We start from the raw sequence: 24,517 nt of genomic DNA, 5'->3' as shown, positions 1-24,517 counted from the left end.
ACCATTCGCAACCCCGGCCGAGCCGCACACAGACCGGTCCTGCTCCTGCCCTCGTTTTCTGAGCGTCCCATCGGACTCTGGGTTTGCGGGTGAAGCGACAAGGTTTCCTTTGGCAAGCAGCAAAGCCCCCTTGGGTGGAGACGCTCAGGCTGCCCCACGCAACCCACACTTCTCCCCAGCAGCCCCCGAGACCTCAAACGGAAAACAAAAGATGTCTAACGTGTAACACCAGGGACAGGGACACTCCTGCTACCACCTGCAGCAGCAATGGGACAGGATGGGCAATGCCACCCACAAACTCACTGATTCCTCTGTGGCCCGAGTGCCTGGTGCTCATGAATGAATCAGGAAACCAAGCAGTGATTTCCCAAACTCCTGTAAGATGAAGGATCTGAGCTGCTCCAGCCCCTCCTCTCCCTCTCCGGAGCAGCATCACTGATGGCAGAGGAAGCAACGCGGCATGGGGAGCGTTGCTGATGGCTCCTGTTCTCTCTACAGAGAGAAGGAGCATGTGCTATGTGTATTCCCCCCTTGTTTCAGCCCGGGGGGGTTTTGGGGCCCAGCTGCTTCAGCTCCAGGCAGGAGCAAATTGGGCCTCTGCAAGTCTTCTGGTTAACGTCTGTGTTAGGGATGCTGCTCACGGCCCTGGCCTGGAGACACAAACACAGCTCAGACCACGGTAGCCCGACCACGCTGCAGTTCGGCATTTATTAGAAACAGCTGTCAGTACATCCGTCTAAAACATTACATGTCAATGTGCTTTATTGCAACTTTTTTTATTGCGTTTTTCAATCTAGAGCAAGTAGGCCCAGGATGCTTAAGTGTCTGGGATTTAAAAGCCCAACCATCTAGGAAAAGAAAGTACAGCAAAATTGTAACACACCTGGTGACAAGTACAGTGTCGCATTACTGAGCTAGAAACTACAGGATGACTTGTCTGAAAACACTAACATACAATTGGTTTCCTTATGAAGCAGTTTTTTTAAAGTTAAACTACATGAATTCCATTTCCCCCCCAAAGCTACACTATAAACGACAGAAGAACAGGTTTTACACAAATAACAAACGAGAGTACCAAAGTTACATGCTGGAATTCATCCGGAAAACAAAAATCATTCGCTAGCTTCTGGAGAAGCAGGTTCTAAAGAGATGCAGTTTCCCTTAAAGAAAATAGAAGTCAAAGAAAAGCAGAGACATTAATGCGAAGGTTGTACAAAGGAGTGTGCTGTTATTTCAGCCCTCGATACGAGATCAAACACCCACTCATGCTTTACATTGAACACACCGTATACGAAGAGCCCACTCACGAAGGGACACGTACCAACACCACCCATTGCACGTGGGCTCTGGCCGGGGCCTGGGGCTCCGCTCACACCAGAGCAGATCTGCCGCTCAACCTTTGCTTGGAACAAAGTCGAACGATTTGTCCCATAAATAACGCCCCAGTTCATTCAGGTCACAAATAAAGTCGTAGCCCGCCCCCCCCCCAGGAAATTCAGAGTTCAGCGTTTCAGAAGCACAGATGCAAGATGAACACAGTAAAGTCCTTTTCGTTTGACAAAAACAAACCCAACTCTGCCGAAACGCGCGGCAGAAGGTGCTAACAGTGACTTTTGTTTCAAGGGGCAGTGCCACTTAGACCTAATGCATATAAATGTGTACATGAATATATTTTACATATATCTATATACATACAGTACATATACACACACACGCACGCGCACACACACAGATGATGCAGACCATAACAATCCCATGGTGCAATAAACAGCCAGATATACAAAATGAACAGGTTTCATCAAACGTATCTTTACCAGATGTAGAAATCACTCACAAAAAAACCAAACCAGACCAAAACCCCCAACCAGCCGAGGGGACGCGGACCCCACCGCACCCAGCAGCGCCCCGGGGGCAGTTACAACCCAGCCCAGCACCCTACAACTCCCTGCAGCCACGAGACCGATGCCAGAGGTGACACTCACCCCAGACGCTCCTTTTGCCTTTGGATGCACTAATTGTTCCACACGGTCCCGTGTCCCTCGCTGTGAGCACTGGGCGAGCACACGGATACGGTGCCGAACACGGGGGGGTCTTTCAGCCCCCCCCGCCAGCACTGAGCTCACAGGATCAATCCCAAAGGCAGGCGGTGGAGGGGGCGTCACATTAAAGCTGCTTCCTCTAATACGGGTTGATCAACAAGGTGCTTCTTCTACAAGTAATGGCCCCTTCTCTTTTATTTTTTTGCCTCTGAAGCTCATATTATGTTTTTAAAGGCAAATTTTAGAATGAATGGTGAGTCTAGTTGTAAAAATACAGAAAGTCTATGCCAATAGCAACTAAAACAAAATGCAAATTCTGCATTAATTTTAGGAAGCCAGCCCCAAAGACCAGCACTCCAAGCACTGTCATCATCTAAACGGTTAACGAGCTCAAGCTCCCCCTCTGGCCCTGTGAACAAACAGGAAGGAGTTGAAAAGATTTCAAGAGAGATTTTTTTTATATATATATATTTTTTTTCCCATTTGGTGGAAAGTATTTCTGCCCACAGAATGCAAGATTCACAAAAATGTTGGCCAAACTTCATCTCACCCCATCCAGAGCTGCTCCTCGCGCAGTGTGAACCAGCCGCGGTTATTGGGGCTGGTAACGCGGTTCCCGTCCCGGCTGCACAGCCTGTGCCAAGGGAAACACGGGGCTTAGCAACCCCGCTTCCCTTCCAGTACAGACAGAGGAGCAACTCCTGAAGGATTTCTATTAATTTCCTAACTAGCTGCTCACACACACATTTTAGGAGAGTACAACCAATTATTCCAAAGGGAAGGGTCTGCTCTGGCATCGCCTCTTTCTTTCGAGGTTCGAGGTGGGGGGTCCTACTGCATGGGCTGTCCGCTGCTTGAGCGGACAAGCAGAGGGATGCTCTAGGGTGCTGACCCTTCGCTTTGTTCACGTTACTTGCGTTGCACACTGAGTTTGAGCAAGCCTAACCCCCCCCCAGCATCGCTGTTCTTCAGGAACGTTACTTTGATTTTGCGTTTCCAAAAGCAGAGGTTGCAAATCAACACAAGGAAACTACACAGAAGAAAACCCAATTTTAAACATGATCTAAACAAAACAACCCCTGCCCATCGTAGTGCTTTGTAAAACTGCATTTTGAACCTGTCTCTTGCCTCTCCCGATCCACAACCAGTACCTGTTTCGTGTCTGCACAATGCAGCAAGCATACCAGACTCACTAACATTTCAGATTTTTATTCCCTGTTAGTGTAACAAAAATAAAAAAATAAACAGACATTCAAAAACAGAAGCGAGATTGTTCAAGTACCAAATAAGGGGCTTTTCCAAACTTAAGGTGTGACACTCCTACAGCAATTCTGCCATTTTAAACAGCCCCAGCATTCAGTGACGGACCCAGCGCCACCCAAGCCTGCAGAGCGCCCAGGATTGGGGCCGCCAAGAGCCTCCTCCTCGCCCGTCCTCCCCAGACCAGCACTGAGCGCCACCATTCCTGTCCACAGTCCTCACTACAGTTGCCTGGCTTTGGGAAGAATAGACTTTGCTTTTTGCCCCACTATGACTTGAGTTCAGGTATGATTAAATACCAGCTCTTTTTCTGGGAATGGTTTTTAGCTGTGGAAGTCTTGCCTGCACTAGCGTCAGGGTGAAAGGAATAAGGGAATGGAACACTTCTTGACTATCTGGCACATCGAGAGGGATGAGCATTTTACTTTTGGCATAAGACAGAGGGCTGTACTGGATGTAACTCTAGATTGCAGCTTCCGATGGTGCAAAGTAGCAACCCAATCCCAATCCACTTCTGCTGAGAATTTAAAAACAAAACCAAGAAAAAGCCAAAATGCAACGCCCACATCTAGAGCACTCCAGTATCAAAAGGTGGCCATACTACTGCTCCACATAGCAGTGAAGTGTCTGTCAGGACATCCCTCTGTTTCTAGGTTGGTTTGTCCTATGCTAAGATTACTTGTAATCAATGCAGAAACTAGTGGGGATTTATAACTTCCTAACTTCAAACACGTGGCACTCGTGGCTGCTGCAATGGGGCCAATGGCAACTGTGGAAGTTAGACCTGACTTCCATCCATCCGAATACCAAATACTGAATCACCCCTGATCCCTGCAAATATACTTCAAAACAGATTAGAAGAAACTGTGCATATTCGAGTTTCAACACCCTCCCCCCCCCCATTTGACACTGTGCAAAGGTTATTTAGTTAACTCTACATAGATATTTAATACAATAAGGGTCGACGCAATCAGTACTCCTCTCACTGCAGTCTGATAAACGACGGCTGCTACAACAGTGAGACTATTTCCCCCTTTTCCTCCTGACATTTTGACTCTTGCAACCAAAACCTTCTTGCATCTTACTGTTTTAAAAGAGCTTTGTTTTGCCTTTATGTTCACATTTCCTGTATTTGTTTTAGGCTTAACAGCTGCTTTTTGTACGAGGGTGTAATCCTGCACCCCGCAGGCCTACTTCTGATTCCTCGGTCATGCAAGTGTAGAACAACTCCTGGAAGCCAGGGGTTCACTCCCAGGTCTAACGTGACTGAGCAAACAGAATGAGGCCAAGCACAATGAGTGCAGCAGGGCCCAGCCCTTGCCCCGCGGATCACACCAGTTATTTATAGCAGCTGGTTTTATACCCACTTTCATTTGCCCTATGAGTGCAAAATGGATGCAAAAAGAATCTGTGCAATGTCACTTGAGAGGCAAAGGGAGCAATCACAGCAGCCGGGACTTCAGGTGCCTAAACCAAACTCCAAGAGATCCAGTGGCAAAACAGCCTCAGAGGGACCGCAGGGGGTAATGGAACCTGATCAAGGAATGTGGGCTTAGGCTGACCCGAAGCTTTGGGCAAAGACGAGTTTCAAAGAATGCTTCAAGATGGCTTATTGGCTCCCAGTGCATCATCCACAGCAAATACATCACCTGTGATCGGCGCAGAGATCTCGGAGAGCGAGGGGCCAGAATCCCAAATGGCTCACTCCACTGCAAAGCCAAGCTCCCTTCACAGACGCCAGTGGAATCACGCTGTATTTACCTTGGCAGAGCCGGGGCTGGAACCCGGACCAAGACCTCACAGGATCAGTCAGATTCCGCTACAGGGAAACTTCAGACAGTCCCGCTTCGCTATCCCACTGCTGTCAGTACCGCGAGGGTGTGCCAGGATTTACGAGCCTCGACATAGACCTGTGCTTGTTTAAAACAAAACCGAGCCCTATCTAAAAACCGGGCAGACGCGAAACACTTCAGGTAGGTTGTCCCTGTCACAAAAGTTAGGATCAGAAACATGCGCCCCAGCAGCCTCGAATGTTTTTACACTGTAAGAGGAGAGCCCAGTGAGATCGCAAAGGCACAGAAAACAGTCAGACACTCCTCTCACACAGGTTTTTCCACAGGCATGAGATGAGGCACCTGGCTCTCATCTGTGCCTTTGAACGCATTCCCCTCTTCAGGCATTTGGACTCAGCCCAGCACCAAGGGAACACCAGATACACAGGAGGTGTGAGCAGGACAACTTTACAGCTACCAGACTAGAACTGCAAACTATCCACGAGGTAGGGCAAGTTTCTTTAAAAAGAAAAATTTCCACATCCATACACCACTGAAGAATCCATTTGAGATTTCCACTAAGAGCAAAGGCTACATCTCATTTTTCATTTTCTTGGGGAAGTGGGAGACAAGGGACACACAAACCGATGTGGGTCACTTTGACATAGCAGGAATTCTCTTCTGCTCTCAGTTTTGGTGAAGTTTTGTAGTGTTTCATTGAATTAGAAAAGTGGCCCCATAGAATTCTTTGCCTGAAGGTCACACTCTGATTAGAAAGCACCTGGGATGCGTCAGGGTCATTAGTGCAAAAATCACACATCTCACAGGCATGCCAGGCAAGTAGACTACCCTTCCTGCAATGGCTGTCAGTGCGCCAGCCTTCTCCCTTCCCTGCTTACAAATCCCTGACATTCAACTACATAATATTTCTAGTGTAAACATTAAGCATCAATAAGCCTGGCACTACTGCCCAGGCATTATAGAAAAAAACCAACCAACCCTTTGAAGAGGAAGTCAGCCCCAGTGTCAGCAATAGGGCTGGAGCATTGTCAGACCCGCACGCCTGTCTGCTTCCCGCCCCCCACAATGGGTGCGCTGCAAGGGAACCGCGTCCAGGAACACGAACAAAAGGAACTTCCAAGGCTGCACACTGAACAATTACTTTGCCAGTTGTGCTTTGATGCCAAGTGGTTCAGTTTGCCAAACGTAGCTCTTTTTCATTTTAGAAGCTTCAGGAATGGAAATAAGCTGCTTTGTATACTCTCCAAGAAAGGGGATTTATTGGATGATTGCTATACTTGACAAAGCCCAGGACTACCAACACCAGTATCTGACAGCAGACCTTGCCAAAGGATGGTACCAGACATCCAGTAACTGAGGAGTACAGCTCTCTTCCCTTCTTATGTTTTGCATCACGTCCAAACCAACAAGGGAATGTAGATTATAACAGTGTAAAATCTTGCTTGGCTGCAGTGGTGTGAGAGTTCAGAATCCAGCTCGGGAAGCACAGATCAGAGGAGATTATTATTGGCACGCTCACTCCTATACAACTGGAAGTGACTACACCTCACGAAAGTATTTCGTACAATAAGCCATCCAGAAGCATTCGATTGCACCTACGTCTTCTTTACCAAAATCAAGCATTGCAAGAGTCTGTCATTGTTCAGCAAGAGAACTGCAACAGGTGAGTGCAAGCTTCATTCTAGTTTACATTCTGAAGCACAGTATCATTAAAACACTGAACACAATCTCAGGCTGAGTAATGCGAGGAAGGGGGGTGAAGGAGAAGAGTGATCAATTACATCAGATCAGACAAATTTAGTGTTTTGAAGCCACACAATGTTTAGCTTTTCCTTTTATTTGTTTCAAGTTTTGGTGTAGAAAGTATGTGCGGATGCTAACGCAACCTTCCCCGCAAGTGCTCAATCTAGCAAGGAACAAAGTTTTGGTGTGTTCCATTTGGTTATAAATGTTTCCTTTAAGTGAAGACCTGTAGTGCCATTGAAACCAAAACTTTGTTACTGTTGGCAAAAAAATAAAGCAACTTTTCTTTACAAGCATTTTTTCCATTTAAATTAAAACCTGAAGCTTTCCCATATTTCCTTTGGTCTTCTCTCACCAAATTCCATGCTACTTCAAGACAAGCCCTCTTTTGGAAGTTTGGCTGAATCGCAGTGAAGCTACTAAAATTAACAGAGAAGAATTGCTGTGGTAGAGTTTCCCCCTCGTTTCTTGGGAGTTTAAGACTGAAAGACATTACTGATGCCTCAAACAGCGGCTTCAAATTGTCTCTACAAGAACAAGAGAAAACGAAATCCAATTAGAAGTTCCACTGAAGGTGCCTGGCAAAAAATTCTCTCCGTAAAACAATGTTTTGCTTCCAGTATTTTTGTATGCGTTGAGTTCATTCCCCTCATAAGGAAACAAAAGTATCAGTGTAAAAGCACAGCTGAGCTTTTAAGGTAGCACCAGGACACCTACACCCAAGTTGTCATCTTGTTGCTGCTAGGCCTCTTTGATTCACATTCACAGAATCACTTCTTGTGCAAAACAAGCAGTCTAAGGAGAAAGAATGCCCTCCAAGTTCTAATAAAAATTGTAGAAAAGAATCCAAGATAGCCAACACTTTCCTCCTCCCCAAAATTTATCTGCAGAGAGAGTGGGGCATCTGTGCGTAGACAGGATAGGCAAGCCTGACATTTAGGGAATCGTTGTGTTGGACAAGGGATGTCTGCTGGTAATGAAGAACCAAATCCTTAAGTGTGCTGTACAGGTTATACGGTTCTGCAAACCCGTAACCTCTTGGAGTGCTGTAGATCACACAGTGTTTCACTTCTCCATCAGCTCTGCAAAGAAAGGAAACAGAAGAGTTTAACATTAAAGGACAAACCCAAAGTGACAGTCTATTAACAATTAACTAATGCAGCAACCCTGCCAGTCACTAAATTACATAACAGAGGACCCAGTAGATGCAAGTCAAGGAGGTTAATACAGGCTGTGAAGAAACGGTGCTTCAGGGCATGTGATTAAACACTCTTGCATAATAATCCACGTAAGAGGCCTCTTCTACCCCAGCAGTACAATTCCCCACTGCATTGTTCTCCCAGTGTTTCTTGGAAAAAAAAGTCCAGAGCTTAACCAAGAAGATAAGCACCTGAAGTCAGCTGTGACTTTGTGCTCGACTTATCTGGTCACCTTTCCACCAAGCAAAGAAGCCAAACCCCACCAATTCTTAGGACCTACAGAGTATTTCATGAAATGCAGCACTGACCTTCAGTGTGCATTTTTTAATGTGAAGTGTGGCACAGGTTCAATTTGGTTCATGACCTAAAGTCATAGCGACTGAGACCCCAACTTGGCAAAGCAGCCACTGCACCACAGTATTTCCAAAGCTGCTGAAACACTTTTCTGCCAGAAAGATTGAGTATTATGTAATCCCTGTCTTGGAGCCCATTAAATCCAAGTCACATGTAGGAACAGGTTACGTTATGCCATCCCTTTCCTATCTTGAAGCATGATACCAACCAAGTGAAATTATCTGATGAACCCATCACTTCAGCAACTGTGACAAACACTATCCTGAGCGCAGCAGATACTACAATCTTCAGTTACCTTGAGGTGATATACCTTCACATATTCATTTCTCAGACTTGCTTTCAGAAGCAATTAACCTCATGTGAAATAAATCAGTGAAAGCCATTTTGCACTCCACAACAGGCTTGAAGGATTTTTAGATAATGGAATCAGAGTATTTCTGACCTCCACTACACCAGCATAAAATGAAGTGAAACACAAGAAATCAATGCAAGGCTGTGTGAATGTCATAAAAACCACTGCTCACAAATAATGTCTCCTCTGAAGCGTCACCATTATCTTAACCATACAACAGAAAGCATCTAGAGTTGGGCATGTTTGAAAATAAGAATGGAAGATGTTACAGCTTTACATCCCTGTTTTTCTTCTTCCCATGTGTTCCTTAGTAGGGAAGAATATGGGAGAATTTGGCTTTAATTTGCTTATGACTGTGGAGATTCAAGTCGGGATACTTCAGCATTTTGTACTCACTACTGTGGTGACTGAAGAGACTCCTGTGACTACAGCTATTGCACGTCCAAAGGACATTTCTGCAACAAAGCTTTTACCATGGTAGACTTCCTACAAACATGCACCACATTCCAATGGGAAGGTCTAGGCTAGGCCTGGGCTTGTGTTCTTCAAAATAAAGAGCTGTGGTAGAGATTTAGGAAGTGAGAAGTTAGAACAAAAAGGAAAACAGACTTACACCACAGAACAAGCATAACATCCTTTCTTGCTGCTCTCTCGAATTAAAAATGCTCCATCAGGTTTCCCACAGAGCAAGTCTTCTGCTTGGATACGGTTGATGTCCCCAACAAACCAAGTTTTCTCATCATGATGTGGCAGGTTTTCATCTTCTTCATTCACAAAGTATGTGCTGAAAGAGAAGGTAAACTTGTTAACTTAACCAGCGGTCAGTAAAGGAGTTAAGAAACAGAGCAATATATTTTTGCAGAAATCATTCAAAGATATACCGGAACACACCCAAATTGCAGGTCAGGCTCCTAATAGGCATCTGTTAAAGGCTTCAACTTAGAACTTAATTGTTGCAACTTTGTTTAATCCTAAATGTTCCAGCAGAATTGCTGCCTCACAGCCATACAGCTCTTCTAGAGAATCTCTCCCTTTTTCTGCAGTCCTTCCTTTTTCTGCCACTGAGAAACTGGTGTTACATATTGCTAACCCCCACAAGAGAAAATACTTATTAATGGAACACTTCTCAATAAAATCGTATGTATAATGACACTTACTCATCAATGTTTTCGTTTTTGATTCCCAGCCAGTCGTTTATTCGCTTCTGTCTCACCCCTTTGTGATTGAGCCACCTACCAGAAGAAGAGAGAATTAATATGTTACTTCAGAGTACATGTACAAGTTTTCTTACTGAGCAAAGAAACACAAAGAAACAGTCTGGAAATTGGTTTTTTCTCGAGTAGCAAAAGCCATAGAAGGACCATGGATTCCATAAGAGTGTTGCCTTGCATCATCTTCTGAGATGCCTCCTTTACTGGACACAGCAAAAAGGAGCCATGAAGCAACCTCTTGAATGGAGAAGAGGAAGGAAGAAGGTACCACCTCTGCACAGCACAGTCCAGAAAGGAAGCAGAATACAAATTGTGATAGCCGATTTCCTGGGAAAACAAAATGGGTATTGCCACTGGCAGTTTCTAACCTCCTAACAGCACCTTCTGAGATGGTGTTTCCCTCTGTCTTCTGCCAGAATTCAAGTGCACTGAGTACAGTGCAAGGACATTAGGAGCTGGCTAACAGGGCTATCAGTAAAATCAAGATGGGTAAGAGCAACATCTGCTGCACCCAGCACAAAAGTACTAACCTCTGTTGTACCAGGTTTTGTTTATAACACATTTATCTTAAATGTTTTATTTACAGGAGCTGCAGAATGTGCACCTAAGATGTCACAGGCTCTTTCAAGCCTGACAACAGCATAATAAAGGAATGAAGTCATGAAGAGGCCAACCAATTACTCAGACATCCCATGCCAGAATGTAGCATCTTAGCACTCACAGAACTTTGGTTATGAAAACTAAACTCCCATTATCCTAATAGAAAGAGCCATTGATTGGGTTCATCAGAGACACTACTATGAGGTACAGGTCAGGCTTACTTACACGAGATACTGATCTCTGATTTTGCGGAGCTGAATTAGGTCAGGCTTGATGCTATTCATTTTCTTATCAGTCTCCCTGTTGTCCAGCGCTTGTTTCTTCAAATCTTGTTCCAGGCGCATTTTACTATCGTGGATCTCACCCAGGCGTGATTTTAATTTTTCATAGTTCATCATTATCCTGCAAACAAGAGCTGAGGTCAAACCAGTCTGGAAGGACGGAACCTTACCAATAGCACTTATATACAAGTATCACAAGAACATCCGTAACAGCAGCTCCTCCCTTTGACCTCCTCATTTTAACAAGAAAATTGCTGTTAAGATTGCCAGAAAAGACCTCTTGCCAGAAGACCTACCACCCTTCTGCATAGTTTGAACCTTTGGTTTACCTTAATATGTTTCCTTCTGGCAGATATGCAGGTACAAATCATCTTTAGGAGGGGAAGATAAGACAGATTCCTCCTTCACCATCACATGCTTTTTTGGTATATCAATTACACAATCCCACCATAGGTATCTGTACTAGCAAGATTTCAAGCAGGATAAGCAAATGCAGCTGTTATTTCCCAATTCTCATCACAGTATCTCCCTTTACTGAAGTTGAGAGAGAAATCCACAGCTCTCCTACCTCTTCTCTCTACATTGCAGTTCTCTGACAGAAGAGGGGTTTACTGAAGGTTCAGACACCTTGAGGGAAGGTCTCAGAGAAAATACTGAGTTTACAAAGTGTTTTATATGATGCAATAGTAAAGAATTTCATGGGAGTATCAACGTGGACACCAGCTCTTCCTTGTAAGCAAAAACAACTTGTGAGCCTACCGTTCAATTTCTTTGTCATTCCCCTCCCTGCGAAATCGCTCAATATATTCTTTGCTGTATCGCTCTTGCGAGTGGCACTGTTCCTCAAATATCTTAATAGTCTCATTAAACGCTTCAATTGCGGTCCTCTTCATCTGAATTTCCTATGCGAAGAAGGAGTCCTTCATCATTTCTCATGATATAGATGACAATGCAAGACTCAATTATCCCCCCGCAAGTCAAAATGTTATTGACCAGTTTTAAATTTAGTCAAATGTCCGAGTAGAGTCAGGGAAGTACAGGGAAGACTTACTCCCTGTAAGTCTACCCTCCTCCCCCACATGATGCTCTCTATTAGGCTGCAAGCCCCTCAAATATTTTAGTCATATTTTCCATCTTAGTTTGCAGGAAGACTGCCAGCAAACCTCCTCCCCATATACGAACTATCTTATTTTACAAGAAGCAGTCCAAATACTGTATTCACACTTCCTTAATGCATAATATCTGGTATCTGATTTGAACACAATTTCATCAAAAACCTGGACAATTCTCCCTGCAGTGCAGGGCAGCTGGAAATACTCAGCAGCAAAGGAGAGAGACTGCAGTGCAAAGCTTGGAGGTGCCGGCCTGATCCACTGCTCGACCTTACACCAGGAAGCTCAGCTCCTCTTTCTTCCTTCCCCACAACATACCTCTAGGACTATGAGCAACATTTTGAAACATCTTGCTCTGCTCCTCAATTTATTAAGTTTTTTCCTTGTATTTTCTGGCCTTGGACTGCCCTTAAAATAATTTTCTTTACTTTTTAAACAACAAGAAACGTACTCTACAGACAGCTAAAGCTGAACCTACCTGTGATGTTCTGGTATATTCTTCATACAATTTGTCATATTCTTTACTCTTTTCCTGATACTGAGCATGGTATTCTTGAAGCTTTTTGCCTACTGCATCTATATTATCTTCTTTCACCAACTGATCCTGTACATAGAAAAAGCTATTAAGTCTTCAAGCAAAGCAGATTTTTCCTTAAAAGTATTAGTTTGTCCACTTATGCACACTTGCACTTCACTGCCATTAGCAACATTTTTATAATCAGTTTTCTACAGAACAAACTCCACATCTAAATCCCCCCTCCTCCATGCAAGAAGTTCCACAGTTTACAGACAGTAGGAACTGGGACTATGGGGTCACCAAGAACTATGCCAAAACATTAAGTTTCCAAAAAACACCCTACAGCTTAGGTCTAGGATTGCTGTCCCTTATTGGAGAAAGGAAGAAGTGAATTGTTTGGAATCTGAAGTTAAAAATTAGAGGTTGTTGGCATTTTTTTTTTCCCCAAAAAGCTCTGCAGTGAAATGTCATGGGCTACTGAATAAAACTTAAAAATAATTGAAAAATGTAGATGGCTCTGCACACAGCAAGCAGCTGTGCGTCTCATGTGTGCTTCAAGGGTAACACTGTCTAGGACAGTGTCCACAAGGGTCCCATGGCAAAAAAAGGCTTCTCAGAGAGGCTCAAGTCTGCTGCACGTCAGGGTTTCACTTCTCCATTGGACTGCTCAGGTGGAGACTGGAAACTTCATAAAAATGAAGCAGCTTAAATGACTAGGCAATTTGCATGATCTGTTATCACAATCAAAGTGAAATGTGAAAACTCAGCTTTTTTTTTTTCAGTTAAAAAAAAAATATCAGGCTTCACGTAAAGAAAACAACATCTTATACATATCCACAATCTTGTTCTTGTCTGCACTAATAGCTTTTGGGGTCTGATGAAGACCTTACCTGTTGGTACCGAGACACTGGATACATCAGCTTCACATCAAGCTTCGGGTTATACTGAGCAAGAGACTCATTGCGGTAGTGGTTAATCAGTTCCACAACTGAATTAAATGTCAGTGGATCAGAAAAGCCATATTTTCCATCCCGATGATAGATCTTTATCAGTTTATTGTTGCCACCCTTCCTGCAAAGCAGTACAGTCATTTAGAGGTTTTATTGTGTATGTACCTCCCTCTCCCTCTTCACCACTAAGGCTACTAACAAAGCCACCAGCAAAATTCCTGGACAAGCAGCTTTGGCCCTGTACCCCTGCATAGTGACTTGTCACAAGCAGATTTTAGGTAGTTTAAGGGTCAATAAGCACAGAATTATCGTCAGATATTATTTGAACAGGAGCAAAGCCCAAAGTCAATCTCTTCCTATGCATTCATTCTGGAGCCAGCTTATTGTATTTAAGACCTAGCTTTGCCTGACGTTTTGCAAGAGAAAAGGAGGATGCTGAAGGCTGAATAAAGAAGCCATATGCAAACCCAAACCCACAGTTTCCTGCAATTTGGGGTCATTAATAGTATACAATTGAGTATACATTTATACAATGATTTACAAGACTTTTGAGTTACGGATGCTAACACAGGATACAGGAACCTAAACAAAATCCTCTGAGGATTACAAGATGGTTGTAAGTTTAGGACTTTACATTACCCAGATTTATACATTCTAGTGTTTTCCACAAATATAGTGCTTATTTCTTCTTTTTTTCACCAACAGATTGTTTAGGCAATATCCTGTCCTTCCTGCACTTTCAATTTTGGTTCCTAAAGACATCTGCATTCAGAAAAATAACCAAATCATGCCAAACCTTAGTGCACAAGCCATAAACTTCAAGGGAGAAGTCAAAGCAGAATTTAAACTACACCTTAGGGGTCAAACCTGCCATTAAGGCAACGGAATCTTACGGCGAGATCAAATATCTGCCATATCATAGTAACTCCCAAAGGTGCGCTATGGAGGCAGTGGCTTGTGCACCTCACTCGTTTGCCCCTAATGACCAGTCCTGGGAGTCTGGCCGAGGCAAGTGGCTGGACAGGCTGGGCAAGGCACCAGTTGCCGACAGCAGTGGGCAGGGCTGGGGCAGCTCTGGGAAGTCTGACACTTGCAGGCAATTTTAATGAAGAAAGGAACATGGCTCCAATTCATTATTAGAAAGCACATGATACCCTTTTTACAAAGACACCGTTTAATTCTCCAGAGCTGCATGCCGACACTCCCATTAATCAAAGCCTTCATTTATAAATAACTTTTACCTTGGCAGTTCTGAAAGTAGGAAGCGCTACTGAGGGGTTGTCCTCCCTGAGCCCCATTTTACCTACACAGGGATCCTTACAGTAGTGCTTAGCGAGGGACAGGATTCAATGCACAGAACAGAACCGACTATCACACCTGGCCATTTCTTTGCTCATTCTGTGATCTGCAGTACCTTTGGGAACATCTCTTCAGCCATGTCAGCTTTACACAGCCACTACTGTCACTAGTATAGCAACTTGCTACTCAGGGTTTTACTATGTGGACTGCAACTGCTCAGTGCTTACCGTAATGTCAGAGTGTAGTCTCCCTGCATCTTGGTTGATGCATCACGCACCAGGAATGTTCCATCTGGCATGTCTCGCAATTTGTCATTTACTTCTTCCCTGGAGAACCACAAGGAAGCCAAAATTAGAAGCGTTAAGGACATGGTCATCTTTGCCACAGGTATCAGTACTGGAGCCAGAAACAACAGCATGCATAAGGAGTACAATCTTCAAAATATCAGGCAATCTTCTTTCACACTCAGGCTTTTTAGTCTTCTAGGCCATCTAAAGCCAGTTTGAACTTGTGTAGTTATACTAAATAAAGCAGCTGCAGTCAACTGCCACTTGGGCAGAAGTCCCTGTTTAAGCCACAGCAGTGGCTGTGTCTGAGAGTTCACAACCTTCCCCTGTAATCTGCTCAGGTTTTAAAGTCCACACTGGAAACAGGTGCCCTTTGAGTAGCCAGTCCTGACCTCTTAAGAAACGAGCTCTAGCATCACAGCTCAAAGGTGTCTAGAGTTTAGCACAGTTCTAGTCTCAAGAGACTCATTATTGGCTTAACACTGATCTTATTTACGGTGGTTTTAAACCACTACAACCTTGCTAGCTTCAGTGCAGCTTTTCCTTATTTACAACTGAAGCAAAAGGATACTCAGTCCAGAGCTTTAAGCTAAATCAAGCAATCTTTTAGTGAAAGTGAGTACCTGCAAGCATTAAGAAAATCACTGCAGCTGAAGAGTTAAGTGTCTTGCCAGGTTTGACCATTTCACTCAGATTACATATCTCACCTTACAACAGCTCCCTCACAGGTTCTTAGAAGCACTAAGCACTTTTTAATACAATCATTTGAAAACTGAAGTTTATCAGGTAGCCTCAACCATATCTAAGTGAGGTAGCAAGTCTACTGGAATCTCGCAAAGAAAAATCAACAGCAGCTTTTTTGTTCAAATACTAAGGAACAAAAGTATTCTTACAAAATAGTCTCGGTTTTGATTTAGCTACCTGAAAACCATTCTGTTAGTAAAATTGACTCTTATTAAGTATCATGTGTGTATCTGCTTACTCCTTTCAGAACATTTTACAGATAAGACACGGTTAAATCAAACGGCCTTCTGGAATGGACAGATATGGCTTGGGCTTATGCCTGCAAGTTACACCCTGGAGCTCATGACAAAAATTTCAGCACAAGTTCTTGACTGAAGAGTACAGCTCCTGCCCTGGCAGCTCCATGCAGCCCGTACCTACTGGCTGTCAAATTAGAGTCAAACAATTCCAGCTTTACATGCATATCACATTTTAATCCAATAAAGTCACTCCAATGTGATTTGAGCTGCATTAGCTCCCGCCATCACGTGCAGTGTTAATTGAGGAACGAATCTACAGTCCATAAACTGATATCAACATTGAGCAGTTTTAAACAAACCCTGCCTAGTGGGTTTTGTGATCAGGTTTTGCCACTCTGCTTCGATTTAGAATTAACAGGAAAATATCACAGCCAAGGCCCTTCAAAAGCAAGATCTACGCGGGTTTGCTTTATAAAGATAAGGGTGGTACAATAAGGATATGAAAACTTTATTTCCCTTCTCAGAACTACAGGGAACTACTGTGGCAAACACGCTCTTCTTGCCTTTATCTGACAAAGTGTTTCTAAGTATTATGTGCACAAGTTTGAGCAATTCCTGATCACATTCCCAGCATGCTCATGTTTCCCCTTCAAGTTCCAGATTCTAGACTCTTCAGAAGTGCCTTAAGAGGGAAAGAGATGACTGGACACTTAGTTCTTTCATGCAATTAAGTATATTAAAACTGGCACTTCATTCTCTGAGCCTAACCCAAGCCATCTATTTTCTCAAGCACATAGAAAAGGGCTTCCTTAAGGGGTAAAACAATTTATTTGGTACATATAGCTGGTGACAGCATTTGTAAGAGCTATTTTTATACCACCATGTAGTAGAAATTACTGCAGATGCGATTTTAACCAAATGTTAGAGAAAACAAAAATAAGAATGCCAATATTTTTATTCTGTACAAACCTCCTACTGAAAGTTTGCTGAACTGCATGCATCTCCAGTATTGCATGCTTATGAAACCTTATTACCTAGCACATTCAGAAGCACTTTTCTTTTGAATTTTGTGTATATATATATGTTGGTTTTTTTTTTTTTTTTAAAGACTTTGTGTATCTGGAAATATTTAGAACCACACAATAACTGTCACCAAGACTGGCAATATCTGCACCAGAACACTAACAACACAAACAAGTCCTGAATCCACCCAAATACTTGCATTTAGGTGCTTTGCCAAATGTAAGTGTGAAGTGTTTCCCTCCTGCCTGAAATAGCCATGTTGTTTTCCTCTTGAAGTCTAGCAGGTTTAGTCTATTTTCAACATGGTATCTATTAATATATTTTAGTAATATTGCTTACCTTGAGATGTCCCCCCAGTACCACTCAGCTTCCTGCAGAGAGAAACTGGTATTGTCCTTTATTCCATTCATATTGACTGGAGTCATTGGTTTGGGGGGCTTTGGAGGAAGAGCTGAAAAAGAAGAAGAAAGAAGGGTAAACAGGGGAAAATAATCACTAAACTTAACACAACGCAACAGTGAAAAAGAGAGAAAACGTGCATCTTGAACTTGGCTTTCAAGCTTTCTCAAAGTAAATGGCATTTGTAATTTTTAAAAGAATTTTCAAGTAAACAGCTGCATTGTGATTCTAGATTTCCTAGTACTCAAACCAAACACACTTCAGGGAGGGGAAAGGGAAAGGAGTATGAGGAAACATGAGTTTTTGTTAAAAGGAAGACTACAACAGCAGTCATTGCCTAAACCTCCAAACGAGTACAAAGGTGCATTGTGTTCGAAAGCCAAAGCCTGGAGAGCACCGTGCCCTGCTATGGAAAAGCTCCAGCTGCTCGGGCATCACCAGTCCTCATGGCGACATGTAAGAGCAAATGGATGGGCTCTCCTGAGGGAAAAATGCTGCTGGCGAAAGAATTGGTGGCTGGTACATCCATCACAGACCCAAGGTTCAAGATTCATACCAGATTTGTCATTTAGGCTCCTCTTCAGAACAAAAGCTAGGACTCTGAATACTAAGGACATGAGGTGATAAAGCAAAGGGATAGGGGACATTAGGTTATTATTAGAGTGCTTGCACCACTTCAAAGCTGAAATGTTTACCACAGAAAACGAGATGCTACAAATTCCCAAAAGACAGGCAGAACTGCACATCTGTAGGCCTAGTGCATATCTGCTCAAAATTCCCCTATTCTGAATTCAAGGCAAACAGGCTTTTACTTCTGCTCTCAAAATAGGTTACACAATCTAAGGGCATGCAACACACCAAAGGTCTTTCTATTTGGTCAGTTTTTGCTCAAACAACTTTATCATGGTCTTGAATGTAAGCCCTATATCAGGAGTAATTCAGCAGCCACAGGCATGCTCATGTATCGGTAGGGACTTGTCTGTCAGCAGAAATGCATTACACTATTTCCTTCGAGAAAGATGTCTTGAGTGCTCTCTCCTGCTTTGCAGAGGCTCAACACTTAATCAAGAACACCATCACTGAAGCCGAGCATTTTTCAGTCATTTCATGAGACAGAGTGTTTTACAGGGGCAGGTAACATTTGAATTCGGAGTTAAAAAGCAGCTACACACATTGACTTGCTACTAGCACATTTTAAGTCAGACCCTGTGCCCTAGTCATCAGATTACACGAGCATCAGCGAGCAGACCTGACACGCTGACAACAGCCATCTTTCAGACACACGCAACCCCAGCGTACAAGCAGAAACACAAATAAAGGCAGCAGAAAGAAGATTTTGATCTCGGCTCCAGCGTGGAATGGCTTAACACCGAGAGGTGTGCTACTTGGCACCATCCCTCTGCTCACCTCCGAGCCACACCTCCCACATTAAAGAAGAGAAAATAGTGTTCCAACTGCAGTTCCAAATACCATTTCATGTTGAGTATCTAACACAGTAACTTCACTGTTCTCAGACAAACCAGCAGAATCTTTAATCGAGCCAATCTAAACTAAATCTGAACCTTGACCCAGACGTTTGCACCCTGGGGTTGCTGACCAAACACCTGATTCAGATAGCAGCATTCATTCTGCAGGACTGAGCACTAAACCATAGCATACAGGTTCTTTTTATGGGGTGAGCTGGGAACTTTCAGGTGTACACATATCTAGTGAGGCAATAACAGGTCTTGTTATAAAGGGAAGGTGAAAACCTTTGGATTTGGTGAAATAGCTTCCTGGTTAGGAGGCTTCGGTTACTCCTAGCTCAACTACTACAGTTGTTTGTATAGCAGCTAAGTATTTGTACAAAGCACCATTGAGAGTAAGACACAGTTGTAACCCTGCTTTGCTTGAAGCTCCCAGCCCCATCCTACTTCTGCAGGGTCAGAGGAACAGATATCCAGGCCAAGCCTTCAGAATCAATTGTATTAATTGTGCCCTACGCTGTTCCATGTCCCCCATTCAAAGTTCCTGAATTCGGAAGTGTCTTCAGTGTCTCATCCTCACTCCACACCTGGGTTCTGGTACCCTACATACAAGGGACAGGACAGACACAGCAGTTCTGAGCATCATCAGTGCCTGCACATAGCAGTAAATCCAAGCTCAGGACCTGCAGATGTTGTGAGCTACTCCAGAATCTTTTGTAGATTGAGTCACCAACAAGTGCATGAAGATTCATGTAAAAAACGCACAACAACATGAAGAATTCTTAGAAAACTATATCAGCACCAGCGATTATTTCGCAGGGGCTTGTGAGTTAAGGCTTAGATATATCAAATATGTCAAGGTATTTTACAATGTAAAAGCCTGTTTTACACTGGTAATAGGGGCTTTCCAGAAGAGCCTTTCAAGTATTCTCTAGAGTACTTGAATACTTCTCTAGCCCTCCTTGTCAGATTAAGTCTTGCTCCTTTATATACTGTGGAATTATCTGGCAGCTTTGTTAGGGCTCACTCCAAAGTACTGGGCACAGAAAAGCCAACTGACAAAGACCAGAAAGGTAAGGAACAGAAGTTTGGCATACGGACACAGAGCACTAAACATGACACCAAGGGTCCTTACTACAGGTGCGGGTTTTTCCTTCTTTCCCTTACTAGGTTGGTATCAGTTCTCACTATCAGAGGCTTGTCTGCAGAGCTTCATTCTGCATGAGAAAGTTGGAAGGAAATCCTTCCAGGGAGAAGAATAAGGCTTGGACCAGTTCCTGTAAAACCTGACTCATGGAAGCCAGTCCTTTTCACAATAGACTTTTGAAAATATGCATTTTAATAGCTTGCACATTTTAAAACTACGAAAGTATTTGCAAGGGTGGATCCTGTTCCCAGAGAGCTATGGATCTAATTCTTTACTTTCAATACTTTGAACTCTTCGAGTCATAATAGATCTTCCCCCTGTCTTGGATACAGAACCAGGCCCTTGCTATTGCTTTACTCAGTAGGCAAACGTGCCCATCCATTTCAGTGTTTCTTGGCCACCTTCTCAGCCTGATACAACCGTAGTCTGTACAAATGGAGAACAAAGCACAAAGGTAGTTCAACCCCCACAGCCCACAGCCTGTGATGACACAAGAGGAGCATTTTGTAATATCATGGCAATTCTATTGTAAGCACAGCATCCACCCTACTGCTGTTCTCAAAACACTGGCCCAACGGGTTGCTACAAGAGGCATCCTAAAATAGTTTTTATGAATACCTAGACAGTACTAAGCACTCTGCCAGGAGAAATGCTGTGATGTTTCTATGAGAAGCTACAAAGAGCCTGCAAGAATCTACAGATTTTGATTTAAATTAAAAAAAAAAAATCCAGTTTTATATACCTTACTTGATGAATGTTACAGAGCTAACATCTGACAGTAAAGTAAAATAAGGCTGGCTTGAAGTCAACAGAAATGCTTTCAAGAGCAGCCGTGTTTCTTTCCATGTCACTGGGTCCAATTCTGATCTAGCCACAGGCACAATCTTACTTTATCTCAAAACAAGCTCTGATTAGAGTGAAAGATCCTGATGGTTTCTTGCCTCCTTTTTCCTAGGAGAGAGAGAACATTGATCTCAAGTGATTAACAGCACAATGGATCTATCCATTCTAAAAAAGAACTTGCTGTTAGTACCAGATGCACAAGCATCCTTCCCTTACCATGTCTCTAGGACAGCTTTATGGCACAGATATCCCCAAATGCAAAAGGCAACAGCTCCGCAGGACCTTCCACTCCCCCATGAGTGTATTCCCAAGATCAGGCTCAGCCCTCGGTGACCGCCTGGCACACAGCCATGAGAGCAGATCGGCTCTCCCTCACATCCTAACAACCATCTCTGGTTTTTCATTCTTTAGCACTTCTGGTCGCCTCTTCCCAGCTTCCCCAAGCAGCCTCACTTGAGCTTAATCCCAACCCCATCTCAGTGCCGCTTAGAAGGTGGGAAATAAACCGGAGCTGGCGATGGAGCGGAGGTGGCGGCAGCCAATGCTGGCCGGGCCCGGGATCGGATGTTGCTGACGTCAGGGCCGGGGCCGCCGTGCCGGCTCCGGCAGGTACCTTCAGCCGAGCTGCTCCGCAGAGCCGCGCCACAGGTCCTTAGAGAGAAATGGCCATCAATTTGGCTTTGCCGAGGTAATTTTTGTCATGCTTTCTTGACTGGGTAGAAATGCTTTTGAAAAAGGCTACTCGACATTTAACTGACATGATTCCCTGAAATTCAAACCACCTCCAATACCAAAACAACTAAGAAAGCCGGCAAGTAACTAAAGTTTAGCACCACTGTATTTTTTTTTTAAATTAAACTTTCTTGCAAAAAATAGTAGGCTACATTAATCCCAAATTTAACTTCAGAGTACACTGTGAATTCCATGAGACACACACTTCACAGTTAGGTTTTGAATAAAATATTTCACAAGATTACATGATCCAAGAGGCACCAAGCCCATGTGTGAGGGTTTTCAATGGCAGTAATTCAGGAGGAACAAGAAAAGAATAATGCCTTGGGTCTCCAAGTGCTACATCCCACACGGCATCCAGTCAAAGAGCCCATTTCTTCTCTGGCTGCAGTATTTGCGTACAAGATAAACCTGCCAGTTAATTAAACTCTAATTTGCAGTTTTAAGGCAGATGCCACTTAGTCTAAGAATGGCTCCATAATGTACTTCTTCTAGCACTTTCCAAGAGCTGCAGGCCGGATATGTAAAAGTACAGCAGGTTTAAATGCAGCATTAACTCTATCTTGCTGTTACAAATAACCATAACTACCAAGTATTCTGATAAAGTGACTTGTAAGTCACTCAGCACTTACACGAGCTCGTCTACTAGCCCTCCTTCTGATGCTCTCAATCTACTCTCCCTCCACCTTGTGACAAGCAGAAAACAGATGAGAGGATTTCTGAGATAGTTACCCAGCTTCAAAAAGGCTGACATACAGTAGATATCCTACAAACTGTAATACAAAGCTCAAAAAAGTGTCATTACTCTGGAAACATGCAAGTAATCCATGGTTAGGCCAGCTAACATTTTAATGACATAGTTCTTAACAGCAGAAGGGTTTTCCCTTTGGAGATATAGATGAGGACTTAGAATGAAAATACAGGCTAGCTTTTTTTAATAATAATTTTAAAAATCCCCCAATATTTAAGTGCTTTCTGTAGTCTTAATTTCTCAAAAAACTTTTCTCAATCTCTTTAACACCTTCAAGGCAAAGCCTCAAATTCTTTCCCTCCCTCAATAGTCCTTTACTTGTCACTGCTGCATGGGATCCCCAAGAAAAAAAATCCTACGCTGAACAAAGGTGCTTTTTGCACATAATTTTAGAGAAATTGCGCATGTGTGCAAGGCAGAGCAGTAAAGCACCACGCTTTTGCAGAGATTCCCCAGCCGACAAAGAGGAGGGTCGTGCACACCTGCTGACAGCAGTTCATTCCCCACCACCGGCAGGTAAGTGATCCTGGCAGCTCCACATCCCTGCTCCTCAGTTCTCTTGCCAAGGCCCCTTGCGAAAAGCACAGAGCAGCAGTGCCCTTCAAAGCTGCCCTTCCTCAAAGGGCAGCTCACACGCACCCAGAGCTCCTCAAGGGATGGAGAAGGAAGCTACTCAATCGCATTATTGCCGGCCACAGAACCTCAGGCATGCTCACATTTTCACTCTCCTCCCCCCAAACAGGCGAGATGCCAAAGAGTAAGACATATTCAAAGAACTGAAGTCTTTCAATATCTCATTACCGAAAACAGCAGACAAGTTGGCGGAAAGCCAGGCAGGCTTCCAATGAAAACTCTCCCATTTTAGCTTCGCCTGTGTTTCTATAAACTTTCATAAAAACCAACACCTTTAAGAAATATTTCAGTTTTGATTAATTGGCTTTTTTTGATAAAGATCTGTTTTGTTTGAAAACTCCCCAGCTATCCAGTCCTCTCCCACATGTCCCAACCACTGTTTCACCTCCTGCAGCCTGCCAGACTTCTGCTGCACTCTGTTCTTCGCATGCATCCACAGCTACCGCACAGGCTGAAAGATTATCTGCTATGGGACACCTGCAGAAGGGTGGACAACAGTGTGTGAAGAGGCTGGCTCAAATTCAGAGTTCCTCTGGGCGTCTCAGAAGCATCCCCCACTGCTTTGCAAGGCTTGTTACTTCATGGGCTGAGACTGAAGAAATGGGGGATGCTCGAGGTCAGAAAAATGACACCGGAAGCTTTGACTTCTGTGTTATAAAGCAACATGGCACCTTCTCTTCATTCCAGCCTTTACATGAAGTTGCAAAGCCAAAAAAACCCAATTTTCCAGTTATTTTCATGGCTGGATGAAAAACATTTTCCCTTTCAAGCAAAGCCTAACAGCTGCAGAGCTACAGCAGTGTCAGAGGTTCCATGACCAACAGGGCTGGGGTGACTGTCCCAAAGTTAACAGGAGGAAGATGAAAAGGGTGAGTGCTCTTTACTAACCAAGCATAATTAGCACACTATTAATAAGCTGGATACCAAAAACATAACAGCGCTTTAGAAGTTTTGCCATGTTTTATCACTCAGACCGTTACTACCCAGCATCACATGCTCAGTTCACTTCAGGAAGGAAGAGCTTTATCTCCCAGCCTGTAGACCTCGGCTTTTACTGACTCTTTGGATGAAAGTCAGCGGCAGACATTTTATTGTCCATGAAAATCTGAAATGTTTGATAAGAACAATTGTACCTTATGGTATCCCGTGTATTGTATGGTCTAGACAATAGAAGTAGATATAAAATGCAAGGCACAAGTAGATCCTCCTATTCACTTATCAACTAAAGCTCTTCCTCATCTGCCCTCACCAAAGAAATATCACAAGCATCTTTTCCACCCCTCCACAGGTAGAATTTTCAAACAGCTATTAAAAAAATACTCCTTGGTCAATACATGGAAATAGAATTTGCATAGGAATAAGGAAAACAAAATTTAGCATAAGCATAGAGCTACAGCAATACAGAACAAAGAACCAGCTTTTCATTGTAGAAGACGGAGAATGAAGTCAGGCCTGAGCAGTGACACGCTGGTTAGAAGACCTACCCAAGCCAAAAGAAAAAGGCATTTTAAACAAAAACAGCCCAGGGCTGTTTTCTCCAGAT

The 24,517-nt window shown here is 43.5% G+C and overlaps 2 protein-coding genes across 5 annotated transcripts in view; both read right to left on the bottom strand.

Annotated features, from left to right (window-relative positions):
- The window catches only part of PRDX1 (peroxiredoxin 1), a 350,258-nt gene extending 325,869 nt beyond the window's left edge, over positions 1–24,389 (bottom strand). The window contains exon 1 of the mRNA XM_082053888.1: positions 24,380–24,389. The gene's annotated coding sequence lies outside the window, so the exon portion shown is untranslated. The remainder of the gene's footprint in view (positions 1–24,379) is intronic.
- LOC309440353 (phosphatidylinositol 3-kinase regulatory subunit gamma) overlaps positions 675–24,517 on the bottom strand; it is a gene marked incomplete at its 5' end in the record, with an annotated part of 77,122 nt that continues 53,279 nt past the window's right edge. For 3 of the 4 annotated variants that reach the window (XM_082053879.1, XM_082053880.1, XM_082053881.1), the window contains 9 exons: positions 675–7,917; positions 9,354–9,524; positions 9,898–9,972; positions 10,777–10,953; positions 11,592–11,734; positions 12,423–12,548; positions 13,352–13,532; positions 14,938–15,036; positions 17,343–17,454. In XM_082053879.1, the coding sequence (XP_081910005.1) occupies positions 7,716–7,917; positions 9,354–9,524; positions 9,898–9,972; positions 10,777–10,953; positions 11,592–11,734; positions 12,423–12,548; positions 13,352–13,532; positions 14,938–15,036; positions 17,343–17,454 (1,286 nt within the window). In that variant the 3' untranslated portion in view covers positions 675–7,715. Of the gene's footprint in view, positions 7,918–9,353; positions 9,525–9,897; positions 9,973–10,776; positions 10,954–11,591; positions 11,735–12,422; positions 12,549–13,351; positions 13,533–14,937; positions 15,037–17,342; positions 17,455–20,757; positions 20,967–24,517 lie in introns of all 4 variants that reach the window. The other variant, XM_082053882.1, reaches the window with a different exon arrangement.

The sequence above is a fragment of the Streptopelia decaocto genome (genome assembly GCF_964273445.1).
Source record: "Streptopelia decaocto genome assembly, chromosome: 5".
Taxonomy (NCBI): Eukaryota; Metazoa; Chordata; class Aves; order Columbiformes; family Columbidae; genus Streptopelia; species Streptopelia decaocto.
Note: the sequence above shows the minus strand (reverse complement) of the source record. Positions and strands in the feature narration are given on the sequence as shown.